The 15,231-nt window shown below is 37.3% G+C and overlaps 1 protein-coding gene across 1 annotated transcript; it reads left to right on the top strand.

Annotated features, from left to right (window-relative positions):
* The first annotated feature begins 1,169 nt into the window (after positions 1 to 1,169).
* Positions 1,170 to 8,088, top strand: LOC104890393 (protein disulfide-isomerase like 2-1). The gene is made up of 11 exons (XM_010675863.4): positions 1,170 to 1,437; positions 2,581 to 2,665; positions 3,433 to 3,530; positions 3,640 to 3,695; positions 4,426 to 4,543; positions 4,760 to 4,787; positions 4,877 to 4,965; positions 5,114 to 5,270; positions 5,380 to 5,504; positions 5,636 to 5,735; positions 7,710 to 8,088. The coding sequence occupies exons 1-11, from the start codon at positions 1,286 to 1,288 to the stop codon at positions 7,776 to 7,778; spliced, it is 1,077 nt and encodes a 358-aa protein (XP_010674165.1). The 5' UTR covers positions 1,170 to 1,285; the 3' UTR covers positions 7,779 to 8,088.
* The last annotated feature ends 7,143 nt before the right edge of the window (positions 8,089 to 15,231 follow it).

Raw genomic sequence — 15,231 nt, forward strand, 5'->3', positions numbered from 1 at the left:
GAGGTTTGGAAATGAGTAGGCCAATTACAATTATGTGTTAAAGTTGTTGAAAATTACATTAATAAACCATAAAAGGTACAATAATAGATTATGCACATGTCCTTATTGATTATTTTACATAATTATGTAGCAATCACCTATCAGCTATTTACCAAACACCTTTAGAGCATCTACAATGGGGTGGGTTGGTCTTACTTGATCTTAGAGTTTTTTTTTTCTCTCTCCTTTCCTCCTTCTTATACCTCACATCCCACTAAAACTCCCACAAACTCATCTTTTTTTTTTGTCACAATGGTGTGGTTGGTCTTACTTGGTTTTTCTATTTCTCTCTCTTACTTTTACCAAACCCCACCATATACTCTCTTTCCTACTTTTACCAAATCCCACCGTATACAATGTTTATTTTTTATTTAAAATAGATGATTTATATAAAATAGATGCTTTTTGTGCACACCATCCCATGCTCATATGGTCTGGATTTCCAGACCAACCAAGCCAAAGAGTCAAGTTCCACAACAACAAAACCAAGTAAAACTAGTTTTACTATTTGCTAGACCAAGCTAAACCCACCCCATTGTAGATGCTCTTATACAAATATATCTAATACACTCAACTAGTCAAATCAACTAATAAAACCTGCTATTATCTAATACAATAAGCTAACCTCTAACCACTAACCACTAATTGTCAAACAGTGACAAAAACTTATCTTTGAAGTACTTCCTCCGTTTTTTTATTAAATGTTACACTTTTCAAATCACGGACTCCTAGGTGATTTTTGGAGAGGAGAAAGATAGAGAGAATGAAAAAAAAAGGGCCCCATGTGAACATGTGATAGGAGAGAGATAGAAAGAAGTTATTACCCAAAATAAAAGTGTAACATCTAATTTAAAACTTTCTAAAATAAAAAGTATAACATCTAAAAATACGGATAAAGTACTCAAAAGTTGTGGAAATAGTATTGGGGGATAATTAGGTGAGAAGAACAAGAACTTATTACTCGTCACCTGTTGCTTGACGTGGCATCATTCAAGTGGGTGCATTGTCCAAGTTCGAGTCATTTTTTGCCACATTGGACATACATACTTCAAGACTACGACAAAGGCCCAAATTCACAAACTTAAATTAAAATATCCGCTGGAAGCAGGTTTCTATAAAAGGATCAACGCTCAACTCAACTGCTCCTCTATTTGTCTCTTTTCACACATCCAACACTGAAAAAAAAAAACTCCACAAGAGAAGCCGAGAAATACTGAAATTCAATCATACCTCTGAAAAATCAGTAATGGCGAAATCTCAGATCTGGTTCGTCGGAACCCTAGCTTTGCTCCTTGTTGCATCAGCTTTCGCCGATGATGTCGTCGTTTTGACGCAGGAAAATTTCGATAAGGAGGTCGGTCAAGATCGTGCTGCTCTCATTGAATTCTACGCTCCATGGTAAAACACTTGTGAAGCTCAAATTTGCATAGTAGTAGTAGTAGTTGTTTTCAATCGAGAGGTAATTGATCGTTGATGTTTCAGTTTGATCTGTTGATTTACTTTGATTACTAGATCCGATTGCTTTGTTTTGCTTGTGTTTGTAAAAATAATGAAATGCGATTTAGGTTTTGGTTTGATAGTTAGCTAAAAGAGGTTAAGGACGAAGGATGATCTTCATTTTTTCGCTTACTTTGAAAATTAGAGAACGGATTGCAGTTTGAATATAAATATAAATTTTATTTGTTGTATTATTCGGAGCTGAGAGTTAGCTTTTTTCTTCTTTTTTTTTTTGGAAAAGGTGAACTTCATTTTACGAAGTACTAATTGAAATGAAAGCTTCATGTGTTTGGAACACGTTTGCATGGTATTTTAGATTTAGATCGGTATAATTGATGGTAAACTCAACAATGGTATAGCTGACGGAAAATCATGTTGATTTATGCAATAATGTGACGTTCATGGCGTAGAATTCTTTTTAGAGGTGCAATATATGAATAAAAGAGAGAAGATCATTTGAATGATTTAGGCATCAGTGAGCGATACTAGATTAAGCACCGAAGCTTTATTAAATCATATGATTCATGTACAATGTAATCTTTGCTTTAAATTTTTACTTGTGCTCATCTCGTCTATGAACTAGCTATCAGACTTGCTCCTCTTATTTGGTTTATGAAGAGGTAGTCGAGAATTTGTTCTCTTGCTTTTGGGGAAAATAGACCTATGTAAGCCCTCCTTAGCATTGGGTGGTGGATTCTTTATGATGCTTATTGCTTAACACTTCTGAAAGATCCAAAATGGTGGTGGAATGTGATTGCATTTCTGTGCAATGTATCATGACTAATTTTCGGAATCTGCAATGTTAATACAATTAGGCTATGAAAATTGACAATTACAGGTTCTATCTTGTTCCTTTTTTTTATATACATATAATTTCTTACTATTTCAAGTCTTATGAAGAGACGTGGAGAGGCATGTTGTCTTTCAATGTGTTTTGTGCATCATATAAATTTTGCTCTAAGTCAATATTGCCAAAGTGCACGAATTTTACAATATGTTCTTCATTGTTGCCTGGTTAATACTGATTGACTGCATCCTTTACAGGTGTGGGCACTGTAAGAAACTCGCCCCAGAATATGAAAAGCTTGGGGCAAGTTTCAAAAAGGCCAAGTCTGTTTTGATTGGAAAGGTTAGCCATGCACATTACCAATATTTTTTGACTTTTATGTATTTGTTTATGTTATTAAAGCATAGAACCAGTCTCTCACTGAAGTGTATACTAGAGTGTAAGGCATTGATGATTGCTCGTACTTTCATCTGATAGAAGTGACATGTTGTAGACTTGTAGTAACATTGATTGTTTGACACATGGCTCTTTAGAGGAACTTAAGTGGGTTTTATTCTTAGTTTTATTTGTTTGTAATTATTTATTATTACTATGATTTATTTTTCGTGTTTGTGTGTGTGGGGAGGAGGGGGGAATGGGGAGACGCAGTTGCCTCCTTCAGTCAACCATGCTCAGAACATTGTTGCTTCTTAGCTTTTCTTGAACCTTTTATGGTCCCAATAAGTATTTAAATTATGTAGATATGAAGTGCAGCTTTAAAATTGATAAGTAAACTTTCCTGATAACTTGGTCATAAAAAGTTACTACATTCACATGGCTAGCTTTTAATGAAGGTTTTTAGGTCCTATACATTCTAACTATTGCTCATCAGATGCACCAACTTGAAGTTCATTTCCCTCCAGTTTTACTGATTTGAGCATATGAGCTCAAGGTGTTTTGATTAGATTAAGTTGTTCCATCCTGTTGATTTTGTAAAAGAAGTATATTTTATTTGCACTGTATGTCATTGCTATTTGCTAGTCTTTCTTCAGCATCATCTGCTTCAATGTCTCCATTACTCAGTGTAGGGAATACATTGATTTCTAATTAGGTGGTTAATTTCCTTACAGGTCGATTGTGATGACCAGAAAGACCTGTGTGGCAAATTTGAGGTTCAAGGATATCCCACAATTAAGTGGTTTCCAAAGGGATCCTTGGAGCCCAAGAAGTGAGTTTGTCTGTACTACCACCTGAAGTTGGTAGTCATTGCTAAATAACAGATATGTAATTGTTACAGAAGTACTCTTTATTTAATTGTAAATGTTCCCTTTATGCAGGTATGAAGGTGCACGTACTGCTGAAGCACTTGCTGAATATATTAACACTGAAGGAGGTATGTAGTAACTTGATTAAAATGTATTAAAACAATGTGGTGAACTTTTTGATCTATTGGTTTTTTGCTGGATTGTCTATCATAGTAATTGAAAGTACTTTGGATTATATATAGCTTTTTGTGTCATATCTTTTGTTTGCATGGTGTATCCTTGTTTAAACAGCTTTTTTTTTTTACTCTGTGTCACTGAGAAATCATTATATTTTGAGTTTTGTGGGTCACTTATACTAGTTAATGCTGGATTCTGTTTGTATGTCTTATGTGCGCTGATCATTAATGTTATGGCCTTCATGTAGTATTTTACAGTAGCTCATCCTGTCAGTAACTAACAGGAAAAGGTGTATCTATAAATGGTTTTGAGGTGAGGGGTGGCATTTTTGTAGCAGAACATCTTCTATGTAATTCAAATACAGTACACCTCTCTCATTCATGGAACTTGAATTGCATGTGACCCTTTAGTGCTCTAAAAGATGCCCATTTGACCTCCAGAAACCCACTTAACCTCAAAGTTTTTCGAAGGCAAGATGAGACAGATTTGGTGTTAAAGTAGTTACTGAAAGGGTTCCCCCTTCCCCCCTCTCCCCCCCCCCCTCGAAGGGAAAAATCAAATAAAGGAAAAAGAATTCCACTTCTTTCGTGCGTCGCACTTGTTACTTTGTGAAAAACTATCTTTCATATGAAATTGATGAGCTGCTTCCCTTTCTTACATGTCTTCATTTGCTTCATTCAGGGACCAATGTGAAGATTTCTGCTCCTCCATCGAACGTGGTGATACTTACACCTGATAACTTTGATGAAGTTGTTATGGATAAATCGAAAGATGTTCTAGTTGAATTCTACGCTCCATGGTTAGTTATGCTTCGGTCTTTGTACTTCATTACCCGTAAATCTTGTCATAATTGAGTGTATTTGATAATTAAATACAATCAATTGGCTACTCTAGTTACTGATGGTAGAAGTTTAGCTTTGGGTCAAACAATTTGGCTCTGAAGCAGATTCTTCTTTATGTATGTTTTTTTTAAATAAAAATTATTATGTATCTCACTTATGCTTTTACTGTTCAGGTGTGGTCACTGCAAGTCATTGGCTCCAGTAAGTACCTTATTTGCTGTTCACGTTGTATCTAGTGGGTTTATCAACATTGTTTTGATTCTTGAGTCTTTTATCTTGCCATGTTGTAGATCTACGAAAAGGTTGCAACTGCATTTAAATCGGACGATGTGGTGATTGCAAGTCTTGATGCTGATAACTACAAAGATTTGGCAGAGAAGTTAGTCCTACTATTTCTCTCGGTCATCTCAAATTTCATTGTGTTCTGAGTATTGCAATTTGCCTTAAGATTGTATGCAGCTATATTGGATTCTGTTTACTTCTTTTCATGTTTAATTTGTTGACACACAATGAGTTGCTTCATGCAGGTATGGCATAAGTGGCTTCCCAACATTGAAATTTTTCCCCAAGAACAACAAAGATGGTGAAGATTATGAAGGTGGCCGAGATTTGGATGAGTTTGTAAGCTTTATCAATGAGAAGTGTGGCACCAGTCGCAACAGTAAGGGACAGCTTACCTCAACGGTGAGTGATGTGCTTCGTTACTGGTTAATATGAATCTCTTATTAGAAAGCAACTGAAACGATAACAAGGAAAAGATCCATATAGCCTGACATTGCTCTCCAAAAATTAGGCTGGTATTGTTGCATCCTTGGAAAATCTGGTAAAGGAATTTGTAAGTGCGACCAATGAGGAGAAGAAGGCCGTCTTTAACCGATTTGAGGAAGAAGTTGGCAAGCTTGAGGGTTCTGCGGCAAGGTTGTAAGAATATTTTTTATTTATTGGTTGTCCATTGATTGCCTAAACCCTTTTCAGGCTGGCTTCACAAGCATGCAATAGTTGTCATGCTGCTCTTTTCGCTTCTGTTTAATCTCAAATTTATTTTCCAGGTATGGCAAGATCTATACCAAGGTTGCCAAAAGCTGCATGGAAAAGGGTGCTGACTATACGACAAAAGAAATCCAGAGGCTTGAACGGATGCTTAGCAAGGTAAATGTATATTATTGCTAGATTGTCTGCTAGTTTCTCAATGACAAAGTTGTGCTAGTTGTAGTTGAAGTTGGCAAGCTGTTTTAGTGTCTTTTTTTTTTTTGTATTATTGCTTTTAGGTTGATAAAGCATCAATGCTACTGTTATGATTTCACAACATGGACATATTGTGTGATTTGTTATTTTGCTTGCTGTAGCGTTTCTGTGTTCTCCCATAGTTCCATAGTACTGAGCCATAGTCAGGTCTGCTTCTTGTGTTCTCATGATTGCCAGCTTTGGAGATAGTTGCTTGCCACACTATAAGTATTATGTGTTACTGAAAGCAGCTGTAATGAGAAAGAAAATGGGGTAGAGTTGAATTGAATGTTTCTATCAGCATGCTTAAGATTTAGCATTCTATTGTGAAGTGAGCCTGGGACAAATTAATATCTTTTGGTCTGGTGTGTCTATGTTGCTATCACAGTTAAGGACTTAGGCCATACTATGGAATCAATTTAGGGGGTAATATCTAATTGCCCATGGTAATACAACTTTATCCCTAATGATCCATTTGATAGACAGGTGATAGTTGTGGTATTGCTAATAATTTCATAAGTAGTTCTACATAGTAAGTTTAAAGTTCATTGTAATGCTTATCCACCTCCATATTTGTGATTTTCTTCATATATATCCACTACAACTTCAGAAGTGGAATTGAGTGGGAATGAAAATTTGTGCAGAAAATCGCATGTTTAGGGATAGGATTCATTACCATAGCAATAAATAAAGAATATTTGCTTGCAAATCGCATATGATTTTATTAACATATGCCAGTTAAGCCTATCAAATGGGCAACAAGTCTTCAAGTGGTGGTATTGAGTGGTAATAGGAATCCATGAATAAAAACACATACTTAAAGGGGGAGAAACATCACCACAGCATTGCCATGAGACTTTCCTTTGCAAAATTAAATACAAATTCATTATCATTACTGGTATTTATTAACGTTGACGCCATATGTAATTGTCAACCAAAAGGGTCATTAGTTTACTAGTAGCAAATAAGGTAATAGATTCCTGCACCAAGTCTTGGCAACTACTACGGGCCTGTTCTCCCCAGCTTATTTTCAGTTCAGATCAGTTCAATTCAATTCAGTTCAATTCAGTTCAGTTCAATTCAGTTCAGATCAGTTCAGTTCAGACCAGTTCAGTTCAGCTCTTGACCATACTTTTACTCTCACATATCACTATTCATTTCAGTTCAATTCAGTTCAGATCAGTTCAGTTCAGTTCAACTGTTTTATGCCGAAGAGAACAGGCCCTACCTTCACCCATCTACCACCACCCCATCATCTTAATTTTCTAAAACATTTGCTTCTTTTTAAGCGTTGCATTGACCAAAATTTAGAAGAATCAAATGCATTTTGAGTTTGACGGATGTATTTAACTTCTCCATGTAAGATGGCCCAAGAGAGTTTATTGGTATCATCATCTAATGTTTCTGCAGATATAAACATTTGACAATCCTTTCTGTGATGAGATTGCTTTTAACAGAACTAATTGACTGAGAATATTTTATGATAATAACCTAAATTTCTTAAAGGGATACTAGTAAATTTGTTGTGGAATATATCTGCACTTTGCATAGTTTGTTTCTCGGTTGTTGGGGGAGGATTTGAGGTGGTAAAAAAACAGAGACGTCCCTTGATGCTAGCATGATGTAACTGCCAATTGGGCACTTTCCTACCCATTGTGAAATGAAAAACTCTATTTAGCTAATGTTCGTTGGCTAACAAGAGATGGAAAGGCTATAGACCCCACACAAAGTGAAGTTATGAACATACCCCCACTGGACTCGTATTAGGAACAAAGGCAAATAGCTGTTTTCTTGGGAAGTTATGGAGCTGAAATTTATGTTGTGTCTTGAGAGTTATGCTTCGATGCATTTGTTCACACTTCATCTTTACTAACTTATTATCGCTGGTTGTTCATGCAGGCAATCAGCTCCTCGAAGGCTGATGAGTTCACTCTAAAGAAGAATATCTTGTCCGCTTTTGCCGCTTGATCTACTGGCTTTTATGTATAATGTTGGTAGAACATTTATACCCCGAGGGGCTGATCTTGCGGATACTATGTCGGAGGGAAGAGGTTACTTACTACTAAGTGATTTTCCCCGGTGCACGTTTTTGCTGCACATTTTTGCACCTCGAGCTTAACTGTACTAGTAGAATCTATAGTTTTTGTTACATGATTAGAAATAATACACTTTGGAGGAATGTTTACGGCGTCGATAGGATTAGGAGGTGCCAATGACTTCGTCTTGCTTCGTTTGATACATTTGGTTTCACTCTAATAGGAATGCATTTTAATTTCAATGTCATCCATACCAAGCTGCTGCAATTTAGATCTGGCATGGATGACACCCTTGAAAGATAGCCTAATCTATTGCGGACCTCAAATTTTCACCAAAATAACCCCAAATATGATTAATGACTCATGATATCATTAATGAAGTGAATTCAACTGAAAATAAGTTGGGGAGAATTGACTCTTAATTAAGTTTTCATGTAGGCCAACCAAAGAAACTAAAAATAAAGCTTATATTGTTCATTTGATTTCATTTTCCAAAATAACCCCAATATGATCCAATGGCTTATGATATTATTAATGGCTCATCGCGTCATCCCCTCCTGAGTAAAATAACTACTCCCAAATCATAGTAAATTATTAAATAAAATAAACAACTAAAAACATGGAGTGAAATTGACATAAAAATAAGTTAATGAAACAACAAAATATGAGAGAGACTCAGAAATTCTCAACAAATTTATAAGGAGTCTCCAAATCTTCAAATTTCCTTCTAAGATTCTTCAAATTCCATTCTTTTAAACAAGTTTCTCTCACTTCTCTCTCTAGAAGATGGGAGTTTTTCTCTCTAAAAACCCTAAGTAAAAACCTCTAACTAAGCTTATGTAGGCTAGTGCTCCTTCTCCCCTTCAAAAAAAGTACGGGGTCCGTCATTTAAAAAGATTTAAACATTAAATCATTAAGTGGGTCGAAAAACAGGAATTTTCGCAAAATTCAAGTGGAGCAGGAGATCCATATAGTTTGGGGGCGGGCTTTCTATAAAATTTCACGCATGCAGAAAGTTTCAGGGCTTCTGGAGTGGGCGCTTTAAACAACACGGAGCGGTGCTCCGTCTTTGGCAGACGCGCCAGACTTCAAATAGCCATATCTATTTTATTTTACATCGGAATCGGGATTTTGACCACTCTTTGGAAAGGAATCGAGCTAAAATTTCATCTCCAACTTGAATCACTGAAAAATATTATATGTGATGAAAGTTATGGTCGTTTTAATGTGACCCTTGTGTACAAAATCATTCCAAAAGCTCTTATTTTACCAAAATTGCTCCACTATATACTTGGTGTGTGGTATGGAAACGTTTAAGGTTGATCCTACAACATCAAACACAAATAAGCATTACCAAATCCTATATAAATAGCCAAAATAACTAATATTCACATTTAAGCTACAAATAACTCATTTATTTTAAATTATGCAAAATAAGCTAGAAAATTATAAATGAAGAGAAAAAATGACTTTAAAATTACCAAACTTAAAGAAATTTGAAAGAGAGAGATGAGAGAGAGCGAGAGAATTCCTAGAGAGAGAAACCCATGGATAACTGTCACTCGGAGAAAAACCAAAACACACCAGAGTCAAGCCTCACGAACTTGCTTTGTCAATCATCTACCCCCATACACAACCACTTCAGATTTAGCCAAGGTCTTCAGAATCCATGGAGCTATTGACAACATCTACATACCAGCATCACAAAAGAACCCAAACCATAAATTTGCTTTTGTTCAGTTCATGTATCCACAATCTCTTGCCACTGCCATTCATGATGAAAATGGCAGGAGGTATGGGAATTCAATAATCACTGTTTTCCCAGCGAAGTATGACAAAGTATCAAACCAACACAAACATCCCAATCCAAGCAACACATACTACAATGCCCAGCCTAGAATAAACCCCTTGCCTAGACAAACTCCAAAACCCAATTCTTTCCGAGACAACAGGACCTACAAAGAAGCAGCTAATGCAGAAGGAGGAGAGGAGGTTGTAAAACAAGGAGAAGCTGCAAATGAAAACCCTGAACCAAACCATAAACTAATCAAGCCAAACCCAACAACACACCGAATAATGAACTCACGAGTTCTTGGAGAGGATACAGAACAAATCCGAAATTCTCTGGGTGAGATTGATGTAGATAGTGATATAGCTGCTGCAATAAAAGGAGATGTATGTGAGGAGAATAAAGTATGGATAGAGAGAAGTGCCATAGCGATTTCACATTCACTACAACCGTCAGAGATAATTCAAGAACACATCTTCTCAGAGGGTGTAAATTGCCTTACAATCAAATCAATGGGGGGAATGCAACATTTGATAACATTTGACTCGACTGAAGACAAACACTCAATGATTGAAAGTAAATGGCTCGAGAGATGGTTCATGGCAATCAGAGACGTAAACAAGAAAAGCAAGGCGTTATGGAGAGAAACTTGGATAAACATTTATGGTGTCCCTCTTATAGCATGGGGATATCAAAATTTCTATAAAGTAGGGTGTATCTTTGGAAGAGTGATCTCAGTTCACTACAAACAACTAGACTGCGCATATGTAAAGATATGCACAGATTGCATGTTCGACATCAACTGCAAAATAGCTATGGACATAGAGGAAACTCAATATCATGTCTTTATTTCAGAAAAACAACGTCAAGGGGCGATGACAAATGATGATATAAAAGATGATGCGAAAGCCAATAGCCCAGTGAACCTGCAGGATGAATCAAAGCAATCTGAACCTTCAACACCAATACCAGGTAACCCTCCAATTGTTGAGAATGTTGAATCAGTGACAAGGAATGAGAAAAGTCACAGTCACAATGATGAATTAATGATTGCGTTAAAAGAGAATCTTGAAAATAGGATAATGCTGTCAAGTCAGCCGCCTATTAACCTTGATAATGCAGCCCAACCATCAATTCATCTTGACAATATTATTTTATCCTCCCAAAGCAACAACTCTGACCTATGGAATCTCAAACATCCTCTGACAGAAACTTTAGAACACAACAAGACAGGCCACATAATGACCAAACCTCCCCTTCCACATCACCAAAAACCTACCCCAGAAATTACTACCCAAAACCACTCTACGGCTAAGCTAGCCCAAGATAGCCCATTAAAAAATCCACCTCTCAAAAAGCCCAATTTTTCACCAATTAAAACATCTAACACCTTTGAGCCTCTTCTTAAACCAAACAGATCAAAAGCCTCATCCTCATCAACATTGGGCTCCTCATCATGTTCAGGACCTCTCTTTCCACCTGGATTTGAGGATGGCATACCCTCACATACCAAAAAAGAACAGGAGAAAAAACGAAAGAGAAAATTAGAAAAAAAGAAAAAACTCAGAAAAGCCCTGACATTCTCCCAGACATCCCAACACACCTCACCATCAGCCCACATATCCAAAAACATTCAGATTGAAGATGTCATAAAGATGGCCAACACACTTGGCTTATCTTTTAATGGCCCGATTGCAGAACTTGAAAGAAGAATAGGAGCTATTCTCAAAAACCAAAGACTCAACTGGGAAGCTTGTCTTTGACAGTTTATAATCATCTCATCTCAAAAAAGATTTGAATTATGTCTCTAATCATATCATGGAATATGCGAGGCTTGAATGCAAGAGTGAAAAGAAGCTCCCTTAGAAAATTGATAACATCACATGATCCATGTTTCACATTTGTTCAAGAGACAAAAATGGAAGAGATTAATGCAAAAACAATACGAACCTTCTGGAATTCGAATGATATTGACTGGATGTTTAGTCCATCCAGAGGCAATGCTGGGGGCATTCTTGCTGTATGGAACACAAATACTTTCAATATGAAGTCAACGGTGGTAATGCAAAGCTGGATAGCAATTAATGGAGTTTTTGCAAACTCTAATTTTGAGTGTAGTATGATAACAGTCTATAACCCATGCTCAGTGGTTGCAAGAGCAGAAGTATGGCAACAAATTATTGAATTTCAGAACTCAACTTCAATGCCATGTCTCCTGATAGGAGATTTCAATGAAGTGTTGAAACCGTCAGAACGTGGTAGTCAGTTTTTCTCACAAACAGGAATTGATGATTTCAATAATTTCCTACAAGAGCTACATCTACTAGAGATTCCATCCTCAAGCAAAAGTTTCACATGGTTCAGATTGAATTCAAAAAGTGTACTTGACAGGCTCCTAGTCACGCCCGAATGGATTTCTCAATTTCCTTCAATGAAAGTATCCATCCTACATCGCGGATTATCGGATCACTGCCCTTTGTTGGTCCACTCGCAAGCCTTTGACTGGGGCCCGAAACCTTTTAGGTTTCTAAACTGTTGGCTAACAGACCCAGCATGCCTAAAAATAATCAAAGAAACATGGGTGAAAGAGTCGAAGAAATCCACAGGTGAAAAAATGAAAGAAATCAAGCGAAAGTTGAAAGAGTGGAATCAATCTGATTTTGGCAACATCGATGCGAATATAAAGAGAATTGAGAACTCAATAGCAGATCTGGATGAATTGAATAATCAGAGAGACCTTGATGAAGAAGAACTAGATAAAAGAAAGCAAGCACAGTGTGACTTATGGAAGTGGATGAAAAGAAAGGAGTTGTATTGGGCGCAAAACTCGCGAATCACGTGGCTCAAAGAAGGGGACAGGAACACGAAGTTTTTTCATGCTATAGCCACAAACAAGAGAAGGAAGGGCACAATAGCAAGCATTGATGTGGATGGACAATCGGTAAATGACCCTTCCCAAATAAAGAACGAGGCAAGAAAGTTCTTTAAAGAAATTTTCCGAGAAGAATATGAGTGCAGACCAACTCTTGAAAATTTGGATTTTAATCGCTTGACTAAAGCTCAAGCAGACAACCTCATTCTTCCTTTCACTAAGGAGGAGATTGACATGGCAGTGTCATCATGTGACGCCAACAAGGCCCCAGGCCCCGACGGTTTCAACTTCAAATTTGTAAAGAGTGCATGGGAGATTATAAAACATGATATGTACGAAATAGTGAATGAATTCTGGTCCTCAGCAAGCCTTCCCCGTGGTTGCAACACTGCATACATAACTCTCATTCCAAAGGTTGATAACCCGACAAGTTTCAAAGACTACAGGCCGATAAGCATGGTTGGGTGTATATATAAAATTGTCGCGAAATTGTTAGCAAAAAGACTTCAAATGGTGGTAAACTCCCTCGTCGGCCCTCTTCAGTCATCATACATAGAAGGGAGGCAAATACTTGATGGTGCACTAGTTGCCAGTGAAATCATAGATTCGTGTAAGAAGAAAGATATGGAAGCACTCCTCCTCAAATTGGATTTCCACAAAGCGTATGATAGTGTATCTTGGGGTTTTCTACAGTGGATTCTTCTTCAAATGAATTTTCCGGTCAAGTGGTGTGAGTGGATTATGACGTGCGTGACAACAGCTTCAGCCTCAATTCTCATTAATGGGTCTCCTAGCACCCCTTTCAAATTGCATCGGGGTCTAAGGCAGGGGGATCCACTGTCCCCCTTCCTTTTTGTTCTAATAGCAGAAGCGCTAAACCTCTTGATCAAGAAGGCTACAAATTTGAACCTGTGGAAAGGAGTGAGAGCAACGAAGAATGGCTTTGAAATAACTCACCTACAATATGCCGATGATACACTCATATTTTGTGATGTTAATCTTGAATCACTCAAAAACATTCAAAAATCACTCATCATTTTCAATCTAGCATCCGGCCTTCATGTGAATTTTCATAAGAGCTCACTCATAGGCATAAATGTAGCACCATCGTGGATTCAAGAAGCGGCTCAGTCTCTTTTATGCAAAATTGGAAACATTCCTTTCACCTATTTGGGACTCCCAATAGGTGGAAACTCCTCGAGAATTCAAACATGGGATCCTATCATTGAGAAAATGTCCAAGAAACTTGCTTCTTGGAAAGGAAAGATGCTTTCAATAGGGGGAAGAATCACTCTAATAAAGGCATCACTATCAAATCTTCCTCTCTATTATATGTCATTATTCCTCATGCCAAAGGGAGTAATAGAGAAAATCAACAAAATAATAAGAGCATTCTTATGGAGTGGTGACTCCGGAAGAAAAGCGATTTCTTTGGTTTCTTGGGAGATAATTCAACTCCCAAAATCAATGGGAGGTCTTGGCATTGGAAATCTATTGCATAGAAATCTTGCTTTGCTTTTCAAGTGGATTTGGCGGTTTTTAAATGATCCCTCTTCATTGTGGTGTCGGGTAATCCAAGATAAATACAAGTATCCAGCTTCTTTTGCTATATCTGATCTCACGGTCCCTGCAGCAGGTGGTCCTTGGAAATCAATATGTGCGGCAATTCTCAAGAATGCTGAAGCTAACTCCCTTGCAATAAGGGGCGTCCGAAAGAACGTGGGAGATGGGTCCAGCTCATTTTTTTGGCATGACCACTGGGTAAGTAACCTGCCTTTGAAAAAAATGTTTCCAAGATTATATTCCATTGCGATTAATCAGAACTCTCTAGTGGAATCGAATGGTTTTTGGGAAGGATGCAATTGGATTTGGAGCTTTTGTTGGAAAAGGAACTTTAGGCCGCAGGACTTATGTGAAAAAAAGGAATTGGATGCAGTCCTTAATCAAGTCTTCCTTGATCAAGGTGCAAGTGACAAACTGATCTGGTCTTATTCAAAGTCAGGAAGGTTCAGCGCAAAGTCTTTTTCATATGAACTTGAAAAACTCAAGCATCCAATGCAAACTGACGCATTCAAAGGTGTATGGAGGGGTCTAGTGCCGCATCGTATTGAGGTTTTTGTGTGGATATCTCTACTTGGCAAAATAAACACAAGAGACAAGCTTGCATCTATTGGTATCATCCCTATGGAAGAGAACATGTGTCCGTTATGCAGAGAAAATCCAGAAACTTGTGGGCACCTTCTACTTCATTGTGAAAAATCTAGAATGATATGGAATTGGTGGTTGAACTTATGGGATTGCAAATGGGTATTCCCAGAAAACCTGATGGATGCCTTCACCCAGTGGAAGTGGATGAAGAAAAAAAATCCTTTCTTTCAAAAAGTATGGGCTGCTGCTTTTTTCATCATTGTGTGGACAATATGGAAGGAAAGAAATCTCAGAATATTTGGTGAATCTTCTTCGTCGTTAAAAAATCTACAAGAGTTGATCTTATTAAGGATGGGATGGTGGATAAGCGGGTGGTGGTGAATCCCAGCTTATTTTCAGTTCAGATCAGTTCAATTCAATTCAGTTCAATTCAGTTCAGTTCAATTCAGTTCAGATCAGTTCAGTTCAGACCAGTTCAGTTCAGCTCTTGACCATACTTTTACTCTACATATCACTATTCATTTCAGTTCAATTCAGTTCAGATCAGTTCAGTTCAGTTTCGTGTTTATGCCGAAG

The sequence above is a fragment of the Beta vulgaris genome, chromosome 4, assembly GCF_026745355.1.
Source record: "Beta vulgaris subsp. vulgaris cultivar EL10 chromosome 4, EL10.2, whole genome shotgun sequence".
Classification (NCBI taxonomy): Eukaryota; Viridiplantae; Streptophyta; class Magnoliopsida; order Caryophyllales; family Amaranthaceae; genus Beta; species Beta vulgaris.